A 20357-nucleotide genomic window follows, 5' to 3' on the forward strand; every position below is an offset into this window, starting at 1 on the left:
TCACGCAGAATTTATTGAAGCTCTGCATGTTCAAGAATTATTATTATTATTATTACTACTACTACATTTTATTTATAGGGCTCCACAAGTGTTTTGCAGCGCCGAACAAAGGACAGTACATGGAGACAAAACTTAGCATAACAGTAAATAAATAACAAAAATGGAGTGCAGGTAAAAAAGAGACCACAATTCTCAAAACATAATACAGCTTAGATGTAAGTAGCGAGGGAGTAATCATTGTACTACTTGGGGCTGGTGGCCATAGATAGAGAGGAGCCTTTACCAGTAGAAGAAGAAAAAGCAGGTAAAGATGGTCGCTGAATGAAATGTGTCGAGAAGAGGGCTTAGACAACAAGAGGAAAGAGGGCCCTGCTCTGAAGAGCTAACAATCTAGTGGGGAGGGGCGACAGACAGATGACATGAGGTGCAAGCAAGCAGGAGGAAGCCTGATGGTGGTATGCAAGCAAAGCAGAGATGTTCAAGGCATGGGGCAGGGGGATGGAGGAGCAGCCTAAGGACTAGGTTATGCATTGGAGGGGTACGCTTTGATAAATAGGTGGGTTTTCAGTGCCAGTTTGAAGCTCTGCAAGGTCGGGGAGAGTCTAATGGAGCGAGGGAGCGCGTTCCACTGAAGGGGTGCAGCACGGGCAAAATCCTGAACTCGTGCATGGGAAGCAGTGACCAAGGCAGAGGAGAGGCAACGGTCATCAGCCGACCGTAGTGGGCGGGAGGGAGTATGAAGGGAGAGGAGGCTGGAGATGTAGGGAGCAGTGGAATTAGAGATGGCCTTGTATGTGAGGGTGAGGAGTTTGAAGAGGATTCTGAAGGGGAATGGGAGCCAGTGTAGATTTTGTCGAAGGGGAGTGGCAGAAGTGGAGCAGCGGGAGAGGAAGATGAGCCTAGCTGCGGAGTTGAGGACAGATTGGAGGGGAGCGAGGTGGGAGCAAGTGAGGCCAGTGAGGAGAACATTGCAGTAGTCGAGTCATGAGATGACCAGAGAGTGGATGATAAGTTTAGTTGCACTCTGGGAGAGAAATGGCCTGATGCGAGCAATGTTGCGTAGCTGTAACCAACAAGATTGCACCAGAGCTTGGATGTAGGGTGCAAAGGAGAAGGAGGAGTCAAGAGTGACGCCCAGGCAGCGGAGTTGGGGAACGGGGGAGAGGATAGCGTTGTCAACAGTGAGAGAGATATTTGTTTGGGGTGTTGCTCTGGCTGGGGGAAAGATAATGAGTTCAGTTTTGCCAATGTTGAGCTTCAGAGAGCGGTCAGACATCCAGGAGGAGATGGCAGAGAGGCAGCTGGAGACCTGAGAGAGGACAGAGGGGGACAGATCAGGAGAGGAGAGGTAGTGTTGTGTGTCATCAGCATAGAGGTGGTATTGAAGGCCAAAGGAGTTAATGAGCGCACCCAGGGAAGAGGTGTACAGGGAGAACAGAAGGGGGCCTAGGACAGAACCCTGAGGGACAACAACAGGAAGGATGGAAGGATGTGAGGTGGTTCCAGAGGCAGACACAGAGAAGGAGTGGTTAGTGAGGTATGAGGTAAACCAGTCAAGGACGGTGCTAGAGAGGCCAACGTTTTGGAGTTTGCGGAGGAGGAGAGGGTGATCCACGGTGTCAAAGGCAGCAGAGAGGTCCAGAAGGATGAGCAAAGAGAAGTGGCCCTTGGATTCGGCTGAAAACAGGTCATTGGTGACTTTCACCAGGGCAGTCTCGGTGGAGTGGAGTGGGCGAAAGCCAGATTGTAGTGGATAAAGGATGGAGTGGTCAGGAACAAACGTTCCTATAGTAAACCAAATAGTTGTTTGTTTTTCTCATTTAAAAACATATTACGACTGTTAGCATAGATCTCAATGCATGAAGCCCTAATATATGCCAATGAGTCTGCACAATCCACCTGGAGATAAATGAAGAACAGTCACTCGCTTCAAAGTATACACTATTCGGTGACTCTTATTACACACAGAGGGGCAGATTTATTAAGCCTGGTGAAGTGATAAAGTGGAAGGTGATACGTGCTGTGACAGAAGTCTCTAGAGTTTACAAAATAAAAGCATTCAATGAGTGGCAGTTCTGTGGGCGAAAGTGATTTATTAATGAGAAAGGTCAAATGAAAATGCCAGACTGGTTCGAGTGAACTGGAAGAAAAAAGTAACTGAAACAGCCATGCATTACAAAAGTGACATGCAGAAGAGAATCTCTGAATGCACAGCACGTAGAACCTTCAAGTGGATGGTTTACAGTTGTACAACACCACATCAGGTTCCACTACTGTCAGCTAAGAACAGGAAACTGGCAGCAACAGACACAGGCTCACCATAACTGGACCGTTAAATATTGGAAAAAATTGCCTGGTTGACGAATCTTGATATCTGCTTCGACATACAGATGATACTTAACTATATTGTCAGATGCTTATAAACCCGATTATCATTTGAAATAGAGTGCTTAATATATTGAACACTGATAGCATTAATTAATCTAACTGTTCCATAGCATTAATTAATCTAACTGTTCCTCATACATAAACATAAAACCTCTTAAGGTGCATACACACGGTGCGATTTTCCTTGCGATATGGACTATACAGTTCATATCGCAGGAAAATATAGTGCATATTGCACCGTGTGTACAGCTTGCGATGCCAATGTGCAGTCCCGCGGGGTTGGCATCGCAAGAAAAAATAGACTGTGCAGCCAGCCCAACATTGACTATATCGGTGGTGCCGGACTCTGGCTACATCACATAGTCAATGTCGTGTGCTATGCACATCGCAGCTTTAGTATATCTATATTACTGAATCTATTATAAATATTATATGTATTGCTTATTATTAGATTATATAGAAAAACAGGTGTCAAAAGGTCATGCATACAGTAGCTTAGCGTTGTTGCAGTGAAAATCTCCCTACAATAAATTGAGTCATACATACAGTTGTCAATACATTTATGATGATGTCTCAATGAGAAATTTTAGAAAAATCATACAGACAAGCTAAATCATTTCCAGATCTAAGGAGCCAATTTCTTGCAATCCGTGAATGTAAAATGCACCGGTTCTCTTTGGCTGGAATTATTAAATATTGGCAGAAGCTCATTAAATATTTAGAATGAAGATAAATTAGAGCTTGATAATTACACAAATACATAAGCACAAAATCTGTGTAGGAGGTAGCAAAGGTGCTCCAGGAAAATTTCATCACATGTACCCCACATACCATTTGTGCATGTTATGAGATTTAAAAAGAAAAGAAAAAAAGAGGTTTTGATGACTCTCACCATCACCACCATGGTGGGCTATTGTTTTCTCATTGAAAATGGACTCTTATTAAGTGCCTGCAGACATCATGAGAATAGTCCAGTGTCTTATAAATAACTCTTTGTTTTAGTAAACTTGTGAGTACAAATCTTTAATAAGGAAGCCAGCGTAATGCCTGGTGTCAGTTAGTATAAAGAGTTGGGTCTGGATACAACATGGAGCAAGAAATATGTGCCCAGTTCTTTTTATCTTATTCTTTATGAGGTTCTTAGCTGCAGCTGCAAACAGATCATTTTCTATTTTAAATCATCAACAAAGCTGTCTGCCATGATATTGCTTCCAAAGAGGGACGAGAACGTAATGAAGTTCGCGTTCGGCGGCCGTGCGGGAAGCCGGCCAAACTCAGACATTTTTTTGAAATGGGCAATCATTTACAATGCTAAACTATGCCATGTAAAAGATTGACCCTTTAAAAAATGGCCACCAAACTTGGACTTCATTACATCCCACAAGAAAATTGAGTCTTTCCTCAACTGCGCACTGCTTCTAATACAGGGTGGAACAATATGTATTGTGCCAATAATCTTATACACTAATAATGATGTAATATACATACAATGGTATAAATTATACCCATAGGATCTTCTCAAAGTCCCTTAAATGTTGTTTTTCAGTCCTCTCACGGTGATATTTTCTTTGCATCTCCGTGGGTTCAAAATATGCAAAACAAGAAAAACCAAAAAACAGGATTAGTCCCTCATGTCTATGGGAAAACGTATTTGGTGAAGAAGGGGGAGTCGTATTCTCTTTCCCTTATGGGGGGTGGTCACTTGATGACGAATACTGCTATAGGTTCAGCCTTGTGATGAGTAGGAGACTTGTGCTCACACTATTCTTACATAAAGCTGATGTAAGATGTACTTATAGAGGTTACTTTTTTAATCCTACCACCAAAAGGTGCTCACATGTATGCTTACACGAGGAAGGATGTCGTTATACACATAAAGGTATCTTTTTCTTGTCCTTGTAGGAGGCCCACACTTCCCCTCGTCGTATGCGTATTGAAATAGTAAAAACAGGAAAAAGGTGAATATTCATTTTCCCCTATATGATTTCAGTGTTAACACCTGGATATTAACCCTTGAATTATGGGTACGTAAGATTCTGAAGTAGGTATGGGATCATCCAACAGTGAACACAGTACTGAAAGGACTCACATGTATGCTTACATGCAAATAAGTTGTACAATACTCATAAAGGTTTCTTTTACCGGGCCCAAGGTTGGACACATAAAACCAGCGTAAAGACCAATGCTCACTTGTATGCTTACTTTGACAGGTTGTTCTTACTCCTATAAAGGTATCTTTTCCTCACTTATCAAAATTGTAGTCTAGAAAAAGACTACGGTTGAAACGCGTTGGTGAGGAACTGTGAGACTTTATGAAGGACCAACGGACTGTTGCTTCATCCATTCATTGGTGAGAGACCCGGGCTTTCCATCATTCTCCCATTAATTGATGTGACTGTCACCTTGGCATACAGTTCAGAGGTCCTTTGTATTTTATATGAAAACATTTTTTGGAACGATTTTATCATAATAAATGTGAAGGAACTTGTTTACTTGCATGGATCCATGGTTTATACAATTTTGATAAGTGAGGAAAAGATACCTTTATAGGAGTAAGAACAACCTGTCAAAGTAAGCATACACGTGAGCATTGGTCTTTACGCTGGTTTTATGTGTCCAACCTTGGGCCCGGTAAAAGAAACCTTTATGTGTATTGTACAACTTATTTGCATTTAAGCATACATGTGAGTCCTTTCAGTTCTGTGTTCACTGTTGGGTGATCCCATACCTACTTCAGAATCTTACGTACCCATAATTCAAGGGTTAATATCCAGGTGATAACACTGAAATCATATAGGGGAAAATTAATATTCACCTTTTTCCTGTTTTTACTATTTCAATACGCATACGACGAGGTGTATAACATCCTTCCTCATGTAAGCATACATGTGAGCACCTTTTGGTGGTAGGATTAAAAAAGAAACCTCTATAAGTACATCTTACATCAGCTTTATGTAAGAATAGTGTGAGCACAAGTCTCCTACTCATCACAAGGGTGAACCTATAGCAGTATTCGTCATCAAGTGACCACCCCCCATAAGGGAAAGGGAATACGACTCCCCCTTCTTCAACAAATACGTTTTCCCATAGACATGAGGGACTAAGCCTGTTTTTTGGTTTTTCTTGTTTTGCGTATTTTGAACCCACGGAGATTCAAAGAAAATATCACCGTGAGAGGACTGAAAAACAACATTTAAGGGACTTTGAGAAGATCCTATGGGTATAATTTATACCATTGTATGTATATTACTTCATTATTAGTGTAAAAGATTATCAGCACAATACATATTGTTCCACCCTGTATTAGAAGCAGTGCGCAGTTGAGGAAAGACTCAATTTTCTTGTTGCATATCTTTCTTTAGGGGTGTTGGGTGACATCCTGAGTCCAATTCGACTGTTGCCGCATAGGGCGCAGGGGTGCTCTTTGTTGTCACGTGTGTTCATTACATCCCAGCCAAGATCTACACAGAAGTGCAACATGATCGCAGTATTATGGGTTAATTGTAGGAAAAACAAATATTTAATGGACAACCTGTACGGCACATAACAGTAGCATATCTTAATGTTACCTGCTGCTTGGAGATAGCCTCTGCGGAGTATACGAATGAGTATATTCCACGCAGGATGGTGTTGGAGAACCATTCCATTGAGACCCCTGATTATTCCCTTTCATGCAGTTGTCCTGTGAAGCACTGAAAGAATGGACTCCAGAGACAGGGTTTGGTGATCGCTCCATGTATCGGCAGAATAGTGAAGAATGTGATGGGTGGGAGGGCTGAAACCCATTGGACCAGCAAGGAGTGTGGATTACACCTAAAAAGGAAAATAATTCTATCTTCTGGAGCAAGAGAGGTTTCTTCAATAGATTTTATTACAGAAGGGGCAACAGTAACAAACGTTTATGTGTCATTAAGCACCAGATAATCTGTACCTTATGCTGCTCCACTGTGATATTGTGCCCTGTGCCTAGAAAATAATTTGACTTATGGATACAGAGAGAGTGGGCTTAATTTAGATATGGTCACAAAGCGGCTATTGTACGCAAATAATTTGCTGAGTGAAATGCGATTGCAGTCACGCCAAGGGATTAGTAACAAAGCTAGTGACAGGAAGACAGCCTTTGGGGTGATAACAGAGAGTTGTCAGGTAAACGCAGACGTATCTTGGCCGTTCAGACATTATTTTCTGGGTGTGCATAAATTAGCAGTTGCGATCTTACTTGCTACTGGAGAGCCCTGTGTGTCCCTGGAGAGCAGCGCAGCCTGTGCATCTACAGATGCACTTAGAATCTGCGACAAGACCTGATTTGAAGCCATGATAACGATGTATCAGCAATTGTATGCAATCAGATGTAAATGAGACAATAGCAGTGGACGTCCCTATGCTCAAGTTAGCTTCTGCCCATATTAGCATGTAGTAGTGATTGCACATGGCAAACGATAGCAACAGGAGAAGCAAGAATAACCACATCTGAATTAGGCCCAGTAAACGCAAACCTAGCAGAAGGCTATTACTAAATCATTTTCTGAGCCATACAAGTGGTTAAATGTTCAATAGAAAGAGGACAGTGCAGCCCATACATAGCTACCAACCAACCAAAATATGGGTTATCGGGTTTGCTTCCACAAACAAATACAGTATATAGAGAGCTGGATTATATGTTATATACTATACCATTCTTTGCATAACTATTTGATTAACAAACATTTTAATAGAACTCAAACTCTGTTCTCTTACTTTGTTATGTAAATGAATTAATAGGAACTAATATTTGCTTGAAAAGCAATGTTAACAGCATGATAACTTTTTTTTTTTGTATGTCTGCTCACGCCATGTCACCCAGTTGTACACTGAGGGAGAAAAGTATGAAGCAGTGAAAAGAGTGGAGAAGTAAGTCAGTGGAGAAGTTGCCAATGGCAACCAATCAGGTTTGAGGTAACACTTACACGGGTGTTTGCGGCACCAGCAGTAAGTAGATGGTGCCCAACAGAACTTATCAATTGTTGCTCCGTTTGGGCGCGATTAGCTGCCGGCGCCTGCATTTTAGATCGCACTCCCTTGGATGGCAAGCTGAAATGATTGAGATGCCCAAGCAGGACTTTTCACATCACACCCATCACTTTGGTATGGTTTAGCTGCTTTACACAGCTAAACCCAACCTCTCTGGGCATGATAACCACAATAAAAAAAATCAACAATTGAATATCGCCCCATTCCCCATGATCTCCCATCACTTTTATGGGTGAGATTAAATTGTCTATCACTCCCGATCTCCTGTCTAAAGTGCATTCTATAAAATTATAAGTAGTAGCTGATTGGTTGCCATGGGCAACTTCTCTATTTGCTGATTGCTCCACTGTTTTCACACTGCTTCATACATCTCCCCCTTAATAACCTAACATTGCTAAAATGATCCTTGCACTACCGGGGCCTAATTCTGAGTAGGACGCAGTTGCAGCCATAATTGTATCTTTGCCACAGTTGCGTCTGCGACTCTATGCCAATGCCACTACAAAGCCCTTCCCTGGGTTACATCCATGCGTCCAGATATGCAAGGACTGATATGCCCACTGTCAGTGTCTATAGATGCTGCATTACCATTTCTGTGCCTGAGTATGACCTCCTATGTGAGTGTCTGTGCATCACGATATGGAACTACCTGCGACACTCCCATAAAATGTAATCTCTCTATTCATCTTTTCAGCTACCCCCTCTTACATCCCAGCCACTGTCCTGGAACGTCCTTAACAATTCTGCTAATTTGCATGTAAATCCCGATGCTCAAAATCCCGACAACAATTAACAGACTGCCAAAATCTCGACAAGGTCAAAATACCGACATTTAACATACAGACAAGGTCAAAATACTGACATTTAAAATGTTGACAGGTCAAAAAGTCAACATGAGTTTTTCATTGTTGTTTGTGTATATGTCGACATGGACACCATATAAGTGTACCTCGTCCTCTCGCATGCCTCACTGCGCTCGACATGCTTCGGGCACGGTGCCTCGCTGCGCTCGGCATACTATTATATTCCACCTCCAGGTCCACTGGGATGATAAAGCACGAACAAGCCGGTTTCAATGAATAAATCAAGAAAAACTCATGTCGACTTTTTGACCTGCTGACATTTTAAATGTCAGTATTCTGACCTTGTCTGTATTTTAAATGTCTGTATTTTGACCTTGTCGGGATTTTGAAGGTCGTGATTTTTATTGTAGGTAACTTGACAGCATCCAGTAAACTGATCTGCTACTCTGTAGAAACAAAATGGGGATGCATGCATGGCGTGACTGAGAAGCATGCATAGACCAAAAACATAGCTCTCTGCGTCTGATGCAGAACCAGGCCCTTAATGCGCAGTGGAGCTTTTAACCATAACAGTTCACTTTGAATTATACCATATACTGTACCTAGCAGAACCTTCCATGCAAGAAGGCTGTCTTTGGCAATTGCTGTCTAACAAAGGGTCAACAGGCTGACTGGAATGTTCATTAAGTCCCTTCCATTACAATCTGAAGGGGATTTCCTAGGCAGAAATATGTGGCAGCAAGTTATAACTAATCCAGACTGCATGCCCAGCTATACTTGCAGAGTTTATACAGAATGTATGGGAATGCCACCTGCAGAGTTTGTACAGAATGTATGGGCATGCCCAGCTATACCAGTAGAGTTTGAACAGAATTATGGGTATGCCCAGCTATACCAGTAGAGTTTTAACAGAATTATGGGCATGCCCAGCTATACCAGTAGAGTTTGAACAGAATTATGGGCATGCCCAGCTATACCAGTAGAGTTTGAACAGAATTATGGGCATGCCTGCATGCATACCTGCAGAGTTTATAAAGAATGTATGGGAATGCCACCTGCAGAGTTTGTACAGAATGTATGGGCATGCCCAGCTAAACCAGCAGAGTTTGGGAGAATGTATGGGCATGCCCAGCTATACCAGCAGAGTTTGGCAGAATGTATGGGCATGCCCAGCTATACCAACAGAGTTTGCCAGAATGCATGGGCATGCCCAGCTATACCTGGAGCATTTGGAAAGAATGTATGGGCTTACCACATCCAAATCAATGATTTTTATTTGGTTTCTGTGTCTTATTTTTGAGTAACAATTGCCTGATATAATTGCAGATACTGCAATGTTTAAGGGGCCTATTTATCAATTATTATTTGCGGGACAACGGGTGTTTTTTTGGGGGGGTATAAGCATATCCAGAATATGTAGTATGTAGCCGGGGACCACAGCAGATATCTGCTGCAGAATACCAATTTTGTCCGCAAAAGCAGCCCCCATAGGTTTCCATGGCGGCTGCTTTTTGCTGAATTTACCAAATGGAATAGCATTATCCCATTGTATCCTATATGCCACATTTCTCAACAACTCCCGGTGAGGGACCTGCAGGATCTCACCCCAATACTCAACAATAGCGCATGCCTGGTTAGCAGTAGTGCACACAGCTCCAGAAGTAGTTATTGATGGGATTTTGTCTCAGATGCAATAATTAATAAATATGTCTTGTACATAACATGCTCAGAAAACTACAGGATCTAGAACTATCCGTGTTGATCATACTGTGGCACAAAGTAATGGTACATTTTTTAATTAATTCCCTATCTTGTATTTAATGCACATACTCTTTTATTCAGTGTACCAAGTTCAGAGTTTCTAGTAATGATGTACTGTACCTACCATTGATTTGTGGAGGCGAACATGGCTCTGATCCAGAATCAGGTGGTGAGTCCGGTAATCTAGATAATGCATAATGATTTTATAACTCTTATTAACAAATAAAAACGAGCATCTTACAAATAATCAATTAGGTTTATTACAGTAAATATAATAAAACCATGGTAATCAATAGACAAACATGCAGAACAAGAAAGCATTACAAAATTAAACAATTCTGAAGCACAGAAACAAATCATTTTGATTGCAGATAAGAACTACTTGGCCCATCTAGTCTGTCCTAATCACATAGACATGCACACACTTAAACACTAGGGTTCACGTTTTATTTTATGTTATATTATTTTTTAGTGAGCCAATTAACTTACCGGTATATTTTGGGACTATTGGACGGAAACCGGAGCACCCGGAGGAAACCCATGCAAGCATAGGGAGAATATACAAACTACACACAATTAGGGACATGACCTCATAATCCACATAATTGAACCCATAATCAGTGCAGTGAGGCAGTAATGCTAACCACCACACTATCTGTACGACTACGAACTATTATAATCAAAAGGAGCATGCTAAAATGAACCTGTTGCTAATACTAATCTCATTCTGTTTAAGTGTTTCCTAAAGTAATCCCACACTTGTGTTTTGTAACTAAGCAGTGAATTTTATTTCTATGAAAAAAGGTACCAATGCCGCATTCATCTAACTTTAATACAAGTTTGCAGTAGCTTCCATAGTGAAATGATTTCACTTATTTCTCCTGTTTCTGGAACTAGGTATTAGAATGAATAATAATAAAAGTTGCCAGTTTGCAAACCCCTGAGTACCAGCACTGTTTCTAAGAACAATGTGCACCCATAGATAGTGCAAACTAATACATTTTCTGTGTCTTGCAGCCAGGGGCGGATTAGGAACAAAAAGCGGCCCTGGAAAAAATTGTACTAGTGGCCCCACATGGGCAGCAGCAGAGGTGTAAGGTCTAGCCATGGGCCATGGCAGCAGCACCCTCCCCCCAAGACTTTCCAGATAGTGGGCATGTCCAGCATCAAGGGGGAAGTTAAAAGGAAATAAAATTACATATTATGAGCACACTATATGATACACCTTCAGACTTTAGGAAACTATATCATTCTTTAGAAAGATATATTTTCTTGCTTATTACACCAACCGTGTCCCAATCACTGTTCACTCAATCTTATATGTCAGCCATGCAGGCAGACAGAGCATACACTAGATCATCTGCAATCACTGGCTAAGTGGCAGTCATTTTCATATATGCAAATTATTTAGCATCTTATTCATTATGTCTATAAAAAGGACCACATGTCCTCAAACAAAACAGGCCCCGCGGGTGCGTCGGCCCACCGGGAATCTTCCCTGTGAACCCTATGGCCAATCCGCCTCTGCTTGTAGGAGAGTGTCAGAGGAGTGTGTGGGAAACATCAGTCGTGAATGGAGAACACTGGTCCTGTGTGTCATACTGAGGTCAAAGTGCTGTCTGAAACATTTTCTGTCATGAAAACTGATATTACATCACTGGGGAAGCTCATTTTATTTTATTTTATTTTATTTTATTGCAAGGAAAAAGATAACAATGCTTTCTAACAAGCTAAATTAGGTAAGTGGTTATAACTTAGATAAACTGTACACAGAAGTGAAAGCAGAAACTCCGTTATTTTGAACAGTTAGAAATAGGTCTCTATGAGTGTTATTAAATGCGTATTAATCCTCTAAACAGCATAATTCTCTGTCGTCTGATGTGGCTTCTGCTTTTCTTCGCAACAATCCTCAATCATCGTATTTCGCTCTAGAAACCTATCCAAGGTGTAAATGACTTCTGGAGATGATCCTTACAGTACAGACCGATATCTTGATTACACTAAACAAGCTTGTTCTAAGTGGGGAAATAAATTGGGGAAATTGCTGTCACTCATGTCTGGACCATGAAGAAAGTCCACATTTATCATGAAATCCTGCTACAGGGGAAACCCATATCCAAACCTCAGAAATATTATCTCGTTTTCATGACTTCCATACCAAACTTTATGAACCTACAATATATTATTGGACAGAGTTACATAGTTAGTGAGGTTGAAAAGAGGCAAAATGCCCATCGGGTTCAACCTGTATTCTGTGTTAAGCTGTTCATATTATAATGTACCTGCTGAAGTAATGGTTTAGTACCAATTGACAGCTGTGATTACTACTCCCAGATATTAATGTCACTATGCTAAATGCTATAACCCTGGATACGTTTTCCAGTTAAAAATGTGTCCAATCCGTTTTTAAATGCATTTACAGAGTCTGCCATTATTACCTTCTCCGGCAGGGAGTTCCAAATCTTTATTACCCTTACCATGAAGAACCCTTTCCTACGTTGGTAACAGAATTTTCTCGCCTCAGCAAGTGCCCACCTGTCCTATACAGAGTTCTTTTAATAAACAGATCCCTTGCTAACTCCTTGTAATGACCCTTTACATATTTGAAGATATTAATAATGTCTCCTCTTAGACGCCTCTTCTCTTTTGTATACATATTTAACCTAGTAAGCCTTTCCTCGTACTCCAGTGTCTCTAACCCTTTAATCAATTTAGTAGCTTCCCTTTGAACCCTTTCTAGTTCTCAGATACCTTTTTTATAATATGGTGCCCAAAATTGAACACAATATTCAAGGTGTGGACGTATCAATGATTTGTACAGTGGCAGAATTACATCCTCCTCCCTTGTCTCAATGTCCCGTTTTATGCACGCAAGCACTTTATTTGCCTTTTCTGCTGCATTTTGACATTGTGTACTGTTACTAAGCCCATTATCTATGAGCAACCCCAAATCTTTTTCCACCACGGTTACCCCTAATTTTTCCCCATTTAGAGTGTAGGATGCATCTGTGTTTTTTTTGTCACAAAATGCATAACTTTGCATTTTTCTAAAATGAACCTCATTCCCCATTTAGACGACCAGCTTTCAGCTTTTTTTTATCGTTTATTAAAGCTCCCAATTCATCTTTTAGTGGGCCTATGTTCTCATTCTTTAAGCTTTTACTGTTTATGTATTTATAAAACTTTTTAGGATTGGTTTTACTCTCTATAGCGATTTGTTATTCGTTTATAATTTTAGCTGCCCTTATTACTTTTTTTAATTTTTTATTGCATTCCTATAATGCTGGAATGACTCCTCCCCTTTATTAGATTTAAATGTCTTGTTAGCCATTGCTTCTTTGACCTCCTTATTGAGCCACATTGGCTTGTGTTTAGTACTCCTGCATTTACTGCTCGTGGGAATGAATTTGTGAATATTCCTATCAATCAACCATTTAAAAGCTACCCACATTTCCGTTGTGTCTTTACCATGAAACAAAACTTCCCAGTCAATGTCGTTTAGTGCCTGTCTCAGCATATTGAAGTTAGCTTTTCTAAAGTTAAATGTTTTCGTTGCTCCCTTATAGCTATGTTTCTTGAAACTGATGTCGAATGTGATCATAAGGTGGTCACTGTTTCCCAAGGTCTCCCCAACTTTAGTGTTTGATATAATGTCAATATTATTGGTAATAAATAGGTCCAGAATAGCTTTACTTCTAATTGGCTCCTCGACTAATTGAGTCAAGTATTGATCCTTTAATGTATTTAAAAAACTGCTGCTTCTAGTTTTTACACATGAATCGTTACTCCAATTTATATCAGGAGAGTTAAAATCCCCTAAAACTAGGAAGTCCCCCATTCCCGCAGTTTTTTCAATTTGCAGTAAGAGCTGTTCCTCGTCATGTATGTTAATATCCGGTTGCTTGTAGCACGTGCCAATGTCTAGTTTCTTAGCTTCTGTGCCCCCACTTGTGATCTCAACCCATAGTGACTCCACGTTATCTCCAGTCCCCTCGGAAATACCATCTATTAAGTCTGGTTTTAGAGATGGTGTAACAAAGAGAAATACCCTTCCTCCACTTTTGGTAGCCCTATCCCTCCTGAAAAGAGAATATCACTCCAAAATCGCAACCCAGCTGTGAGAGTCGTCCCACCATGTTTCCGTAATACCTATAACATCATACTGAGATTTTGATACAAGTCATTCCAACTCCCCCATTTTACCTTATAGGCTTCTTGCATTTGTTTTAATGGTATCTTATCTATATTTACAAGTGCCCTTCTACACTTACCATTACCGACTGATATTCTTCTCCCTCCCTTTCCACCCCCATCATACATAATACAGCTTTCCTCACTGCTATCTCTATTTGACCTATTAAGACTATCTAACCCCCCCCCCCCCCCCCATGTTAGTATCTTCCCTTATGCTATGGACATCATTTTCTATATTTCATATTGTTGAGCCATATTTGTCGTTAGGTGATAAACTGGGAGTGTCTAAGGCAATACTTGTATTAGTATTTCCGGTGTCAATACCCATGCAAATACCCTTGCTGGCTGATCTTTCGCTCCCCCCTTCTCCACCCCAAATTATTCCCTACCCCCATCCTTACTGTTCTCACTGTTTGACCCGTAGTTTATAGCTAAACCCTCCCCCCAGGCTCCTAGTTTAAAAGCTCCTCCAACCTTATAACCATCCCCCCGCACCGCAGCCCCCTTCTCATTCAGGTGCAATCCAACGCGACAAAAAAGGTGGCACCTGACTGAGAAGTCCGCCCAGTGTTCCAAGAACACAAACCCTTCCTTCCTACACCAGTCTCTAAGCTACACATTTACATCCCTACTCTCACTCTGCCTCCCTAGGCTAGCGCTTGGCAGTGGTAATTTTTCACTGAATATTACCCTAGATGTCCTTGCCTTAAGTTTCTTGCCTAATTCCCTATAGTCTTTCTTAAGGACAGCTCACCTACCATTAACTTTGTCATTGGTGCCAACATTCACCAAGACCACCGGGTCTTTACCAGCCGCTCTCAACAATCTATCTACCCGGTCCGCAATGTGCCATACCCAACCACCCGGAAGACAACAGACTGTACGGCGATCACGGTCCCAGTAGCAGATTGCCCTGTCTGTCCTCCTGATAATAGAATCCCCTACCACCACAATCTGACTAGGTACCTCACTAACTTTTTTCCCATCTGTACTGGGGGGATCACTCCTCTGGTTGCTAGAGGGAACAGTCTCCTCCAGTTCCATCATTTCCTCACTACCATCCTCAGAATCTTCGTCCAATTGGGCGAATTTGTTGGGATTTGGCAGATTGGAGATGTCCTGTTTTCCCCTCCCCCTATTCTTATTCATCTAAGCGTGACCCAGCTGTCTACCTGATCATCCTCGTCTACCAGTGATCCCCCCTGCAACTCCTCCACTGTTCTATCTAAACTTTGCTCGAGATTGTGAATACTCCTCAGTCGCATAACGGTCCGTAACGGACCTCTTCATGATCCAGAGGCAAACTTGCCTACACTCACTTAAATTCAAAGAGTTGTTCTCTAAGCTAACAGAGAGGCTAACAGAACTGACTGCTGCTATTGCCTGTCTATTAGCACATAAAACTCCTAGACCTGACGGGTTTACCAGGTTAATTTAAAACTTTACAACCAGACTTGATATCAAAATTGTTATAACTTTACAACAAAATTCATAAGGGCAATCCACCTTCCCTTTCCTTCACAAATACCTACACAACACTTCTTCCTACAGCTGACAAGCCATATCTCTCCTCAGTACAAACTCCGGGCCTGATTCTGATATGTACTGTACTGCACAGCTGTTGGGATGCAGCTGTGGAATGCCGTACTACAAATATGTTAATTCTGCAGAGGTGACTGTAGGAAAGAGACACCTCCTGCCAACACCTGCAATTAGAGGTCTCGGTCCAAAGATGTTCACAGCCATCTGCGGAAGCCGAAACTCAGACTGACCATTGGAACTCATCTACCTCTTAACCAGTGGTGGCTGCCAACCCGGGACTGCCAAGCTGAACAAAACTATCAGGGGAAGTTGGGTAAAACATAACTACTAACTGTACCTGTAAACGTTTTATTAAGATTGGCGGGTTCCTGCAGGAACATAAGCTCACCGGGGGGTCAGCCCTGAGTATCACAGCCACACCAGAACAGAGCAATCAGTTCCTTTCCATGGTGTATATTCCACGCCCACCCCCACTATCACATTGCCTAGCTGGCACTGGAGTCTGGGGGCAGGCAGATAGGCCAGGGAGGGGCTGATTGCTTAGCTTTCCTCTGTTAATTTTGGTATGCGCGGATTAAAAACTGCCACTGCAACTAACCAGTAAATGGTCTATCCTTGGCTTCTACCTAGTGGTCAAACAGTTACAAGAGGTTGTAAAAAAAAAAACTGCTTTTCATTATTACTGCTGCAGACTTGCACTGTACTTCCTGCCCTAAATTTATTTAAACAGAAACGGTTTCATGTATTTAACATAGACTGGCTTGAAACCACTTTGTATAATGAAAACCAAGCCTCTAGGGTTTTGTTAATATGCCGGGGAGTTACGTGAATATACTCACTCAAAATTACAGACGATCCATAAATTCTCCAGGGATTCTTACATTAATATTGCCTATTCAGTTCCTTTTCCGCCCTAGCATGAATATGGTCTTGCAGTGTGACTCTAAGTTCTTCTTTTATTTTGAATGAATGTATATGCTCTTCTTTTGGATTGCTTCATTTAGTGTTTGTCTACAGCACATTTATCTCTACATCCGTTATTTCTTATTGTATACATTCATATACTGGCTGTGTTAGCATTACTTGTTGATATTCTTTGCTCAATGTTTCACTATTGGGTGTACTGCTGTGATTCAAACCGACTTTTAATTAAATCGCTTTTTCAACTGACATTCTATTTATATTTGTAATGTGATACAGTATCTCAATAAAATGATTTAAAAAAACAGTGTATTAACACAGTTTCCATACTGTTCCACTAAATGTGTGATTATATATAACATAGGAACAAGCTTGCATTGAGCATAAAAACAGCTTTGGCATAAAATTTATTCACACATGTTTCTTTGGCTCATAAAATGTTCTCAAATCATATACATGATGGCTTTGGGAATCTCACCGAGACTGTTCGCCTAGTGGTTTGAAGCTAGATGGAATTTAATCTGTAGAAATACTCACGCCAGTCATAGATCTATTGTTAAACAAATTGATACAAAAATTATGTTGAATCCCTTCAATCCTTGAGCAATTTAAAAAAACACAAACAAGAAAGAAAAAAAACAAGAAAACTGAATCAGTTCATGTACGACCCTGCTTCACACACGTGACTACCGACTCTCAGGCTTAAATTGCTTCACATTTAACTTTTTGGGTGAATGGTGCAGCAAATATGGGAGGGAATGTAATACGGTGTGAGAATCAGAAGTGAGAGATTTTGTGAGAGTTCGCCTGTTTAATTTTTTTTAAAGTGGCAATTATTTACATGGCAAAATCAACCTGGTTTTGCCATGTAAATGACTGACACTTTAAAAAAAAAAAACAGGCGAACTCTCACAAAATCTCTCACTTCTGATTCTCACACCGTATTACATTGACTAACATGCTGCAGCGTTTAGGGGGCAGAGCGGGGCAGCACCTGGCCCCGTTCTACAAAACGGGGACTTGTCACCAACATTTGAAGGCGTCCTGAACATGACATCCTGGACCCGGGTGTCCGGATGAGACAGCCAGCCTACATAGGCTTCAACTTCTTTGCGGCTGTGCAATTCCTTACAAACATGAATCAGGCCCAGTGATCCTGCAATGGTGACTGCTAAGATATCTAGTCTACTTTAGCTGATTTACTTTTACCTGTCATTAATAAACTCAACCAAAAGGATTGGTTACTGATTTTACAACATTATTATGTAGCTACATTTACTCATGAAGGGCATCTTATAGAGCTGGGTAACACTTATCATCGGTCACTATCCTCCTGTAACTTGCAAACAACCCATCCTCCAGAGATTAATATATGGATGATCAGGAATGTGAGATAAAAAAAAAACAATATCATAGATTATAGCTGGGACATTACTTTTACATGCAGAACATAAGACAAAACAATCAAAGTGCATAAAACAATTTGTAAATAGTGAAAAAAGTGTATGAAACATATTATAATAACACACATTACAAATTAACATATGTGGGTAATTCCATTGTTACAGGGAATTTGCTACTGGGTAACTCAAGAAATTCCTGCGACGAGCCCTGAGGTTGCATTTATTGTGGATTTCTGCTCGCACCCTGCTGAGGGAATGCGGTCAGGATCCCGAGAGTGGGATCCCAACAGTGGAATCCAGACGTTCAGAATCCAGTCGGTGATTACCGGGATAAGGTTTAGGCAGCGGGAAGGGGAGGGGGGGGGGGGGGGTTTGGAGGTTAGGGTTATGCTGCGGGGGGTTAGGTTAGGCTGCAGGAAGAGTGGGATAGGGTTAAACTAGTTGCCAGGACTTTGACCAATGGGATGACACTCTAAGCATTCTGATGGTTGGTATGGTGACTGCCGAGATTACTGTACCCTGCCCTGTCTGAGGTACGAGCAGAGATATGCATATAGTAATGCTTTGGGGCTGGTCGCGAGTGCCAGCTGTGCCCTAACTGCACAGTACTGAGCATTTAACATAGGAGAAGCTGCTTATCGAGGCTAATCCCATGCGTTCTTGCCCCAAAAATTGTCTGTCACAGGAATGAAACAAATAGTTCCTGCCCACTTAGCCCAGGAGAAAAATTCCCATCTAACAATTGAATCTTCCCCACAGACTATAAACTTGCTTTCACGCAGTCACATCTCCCCTATTTCCACATAAACAGATGAGAGACACTGTATATGATAATTCATGTGTATTACATGCAGTGTGTCTCAGCATCTCATCTGTTTCATCATCTATTCACTGTGAAAAAGAAAAAATTAGGCAGAGATACATAATATCTGTATATAGTATACTATAGGCTAAAATGACCAGTAATTCCTGTTGCTTCTATAAATTGACATCCACTGTCTCCGTAATCTGCTTATGTTTTCTCTACAACAATACAGTCATTGAAGTGTCATTGCGGACTTATCAACTTTTCATTAAGCAAGCACAATGCACTTGATGCTAACATGAAGTATGTCATCGATCTGACAACCCTAACTTTAAAACATTTGCATATATCTTCACATAGTATACATTTACTTTCAGTATGTAGCCAGCACAGCACGGTACAGTCAGAAAATATTTAACTACACATTCCACACAGATAACGCCCAGGTCACAAATTAACTCTAGACTCTACAGTGCAACCAGGGGCGTAGCCACAACTTTGTGGGCCCCATAGCAACATTTTGAAGGGGCCACCGTCCCAATGCTTCTAGAGATACACTTCTCTGCAGCAGTTGTTAATTGTATGCCCAATAATAGTGCCATAGTTAATTTTCTGAACCATAATTGAGCCTTATTTAATGTTATGCACCATAGCAGTGCCCTAGTTTCGTTTAAAAATCACAGTAGTGCTTAAGTTCACCCTATGTCACATTTCAGAGCTGCCAGTACACATTATGCCTCACAGTACCCCCAATTCACATTATGATATATAGTGCTTCCCGGTCACATTGTGCCTCATTACAGTGCCCCGGTTCATATTGTATAACATTAAAATGCCCTCCAGTTCATTTTATGCCACACTACAAAGAGCAGGTCCAGGGGCATGCCTAGATATATTGCAGGTCCCAAGGAAAAACTTTGAAAGGATCCCTTTGTACCACCGAATAGCAAAAAATGTATATAACACATGTAACTTTGACAGGGAAGGTGGGCCCCTCTCAGCTCTGGGCCTCATAGCAGCGGCACTGCCTGCATCTATGGTAGCTATGCCCTTGAGTGCAAGGCAGCAACAACAACAAACACCGTGCTGACCTGTATAAGTCCTTTTTTATTTTTAGCAATTATCTTCCCATAGTAGCAGAGCTGCAAATATCACTGTCTTAGTCCACATTGGCAGTTTACTTCCAAAATTAGGTAGGTAGATGTGAAGATGAGCTGTGTGATGCATGTTGTAGGTAAAAATACCAGGACTGGCAGGACTCTTATTTTCACATAAGATTGGCAGTGATATGATTTTTTGTGACTCTAAAGTGTTTTCCATGACATACGGATTGGGTGTTTGCTTTGCTGCATCCAGGCTTGGATAAGCAAGGATCACTGTAGCAAATGCAGATGGAAGTACTTTGTAGATGGTTATGATTATGCATGCTTGCACCATACTCCACAAATAGAAAAAATACTTGATCTGAAAACCTCAACAATTTGGCTGAATGAGAATCCAAACTAATGGGTCTATTTGTTAGTATGCATG

At 41.2% G+C, this 20357-nt stretch overlaps 1 protein-coding gene across 1 annotated transcript in view; it reads right to left on the reverse strand.

Moving 5' to 3' along the window:
• MYRFL (myelin regulatory factor like) overlaps positions 1-20357 on the reverse strand; it is a 250541-nt gene that overhangs the window by 209959 nt on the left and 20225 nt on the right. Inside the window, exons 3-4 of the mRNA XM_063927477.1 lie at positions 10087-10145; positions 5958-6201 (exon numbers count right to left, since the gene is read on the reverse strand). Coding sequence (XP_063783547.1) covers positions 5958-6201; positions 10087-10145 — 303 coding nt within the window. The remainder of the gene's footprint in view (positions 1-5957; positions 6202-10086; positions 10146-20357) is intronic.

This window comes from Pseudophryne corroboree, chromosome 6 (assembly GCF_028390025.1).
Source record: "Pseudophryne corroboree isolate aPseCor3 chromosome 6, aPseCor3.hap2, whole genome shotgun sequence".
Lineage (NCBI taxonomy): Eukaryota > Metazoa > Chordata > Amphibia > Anura > Myobatrachidae > Pseudophryne > Pseudophryne corroboree.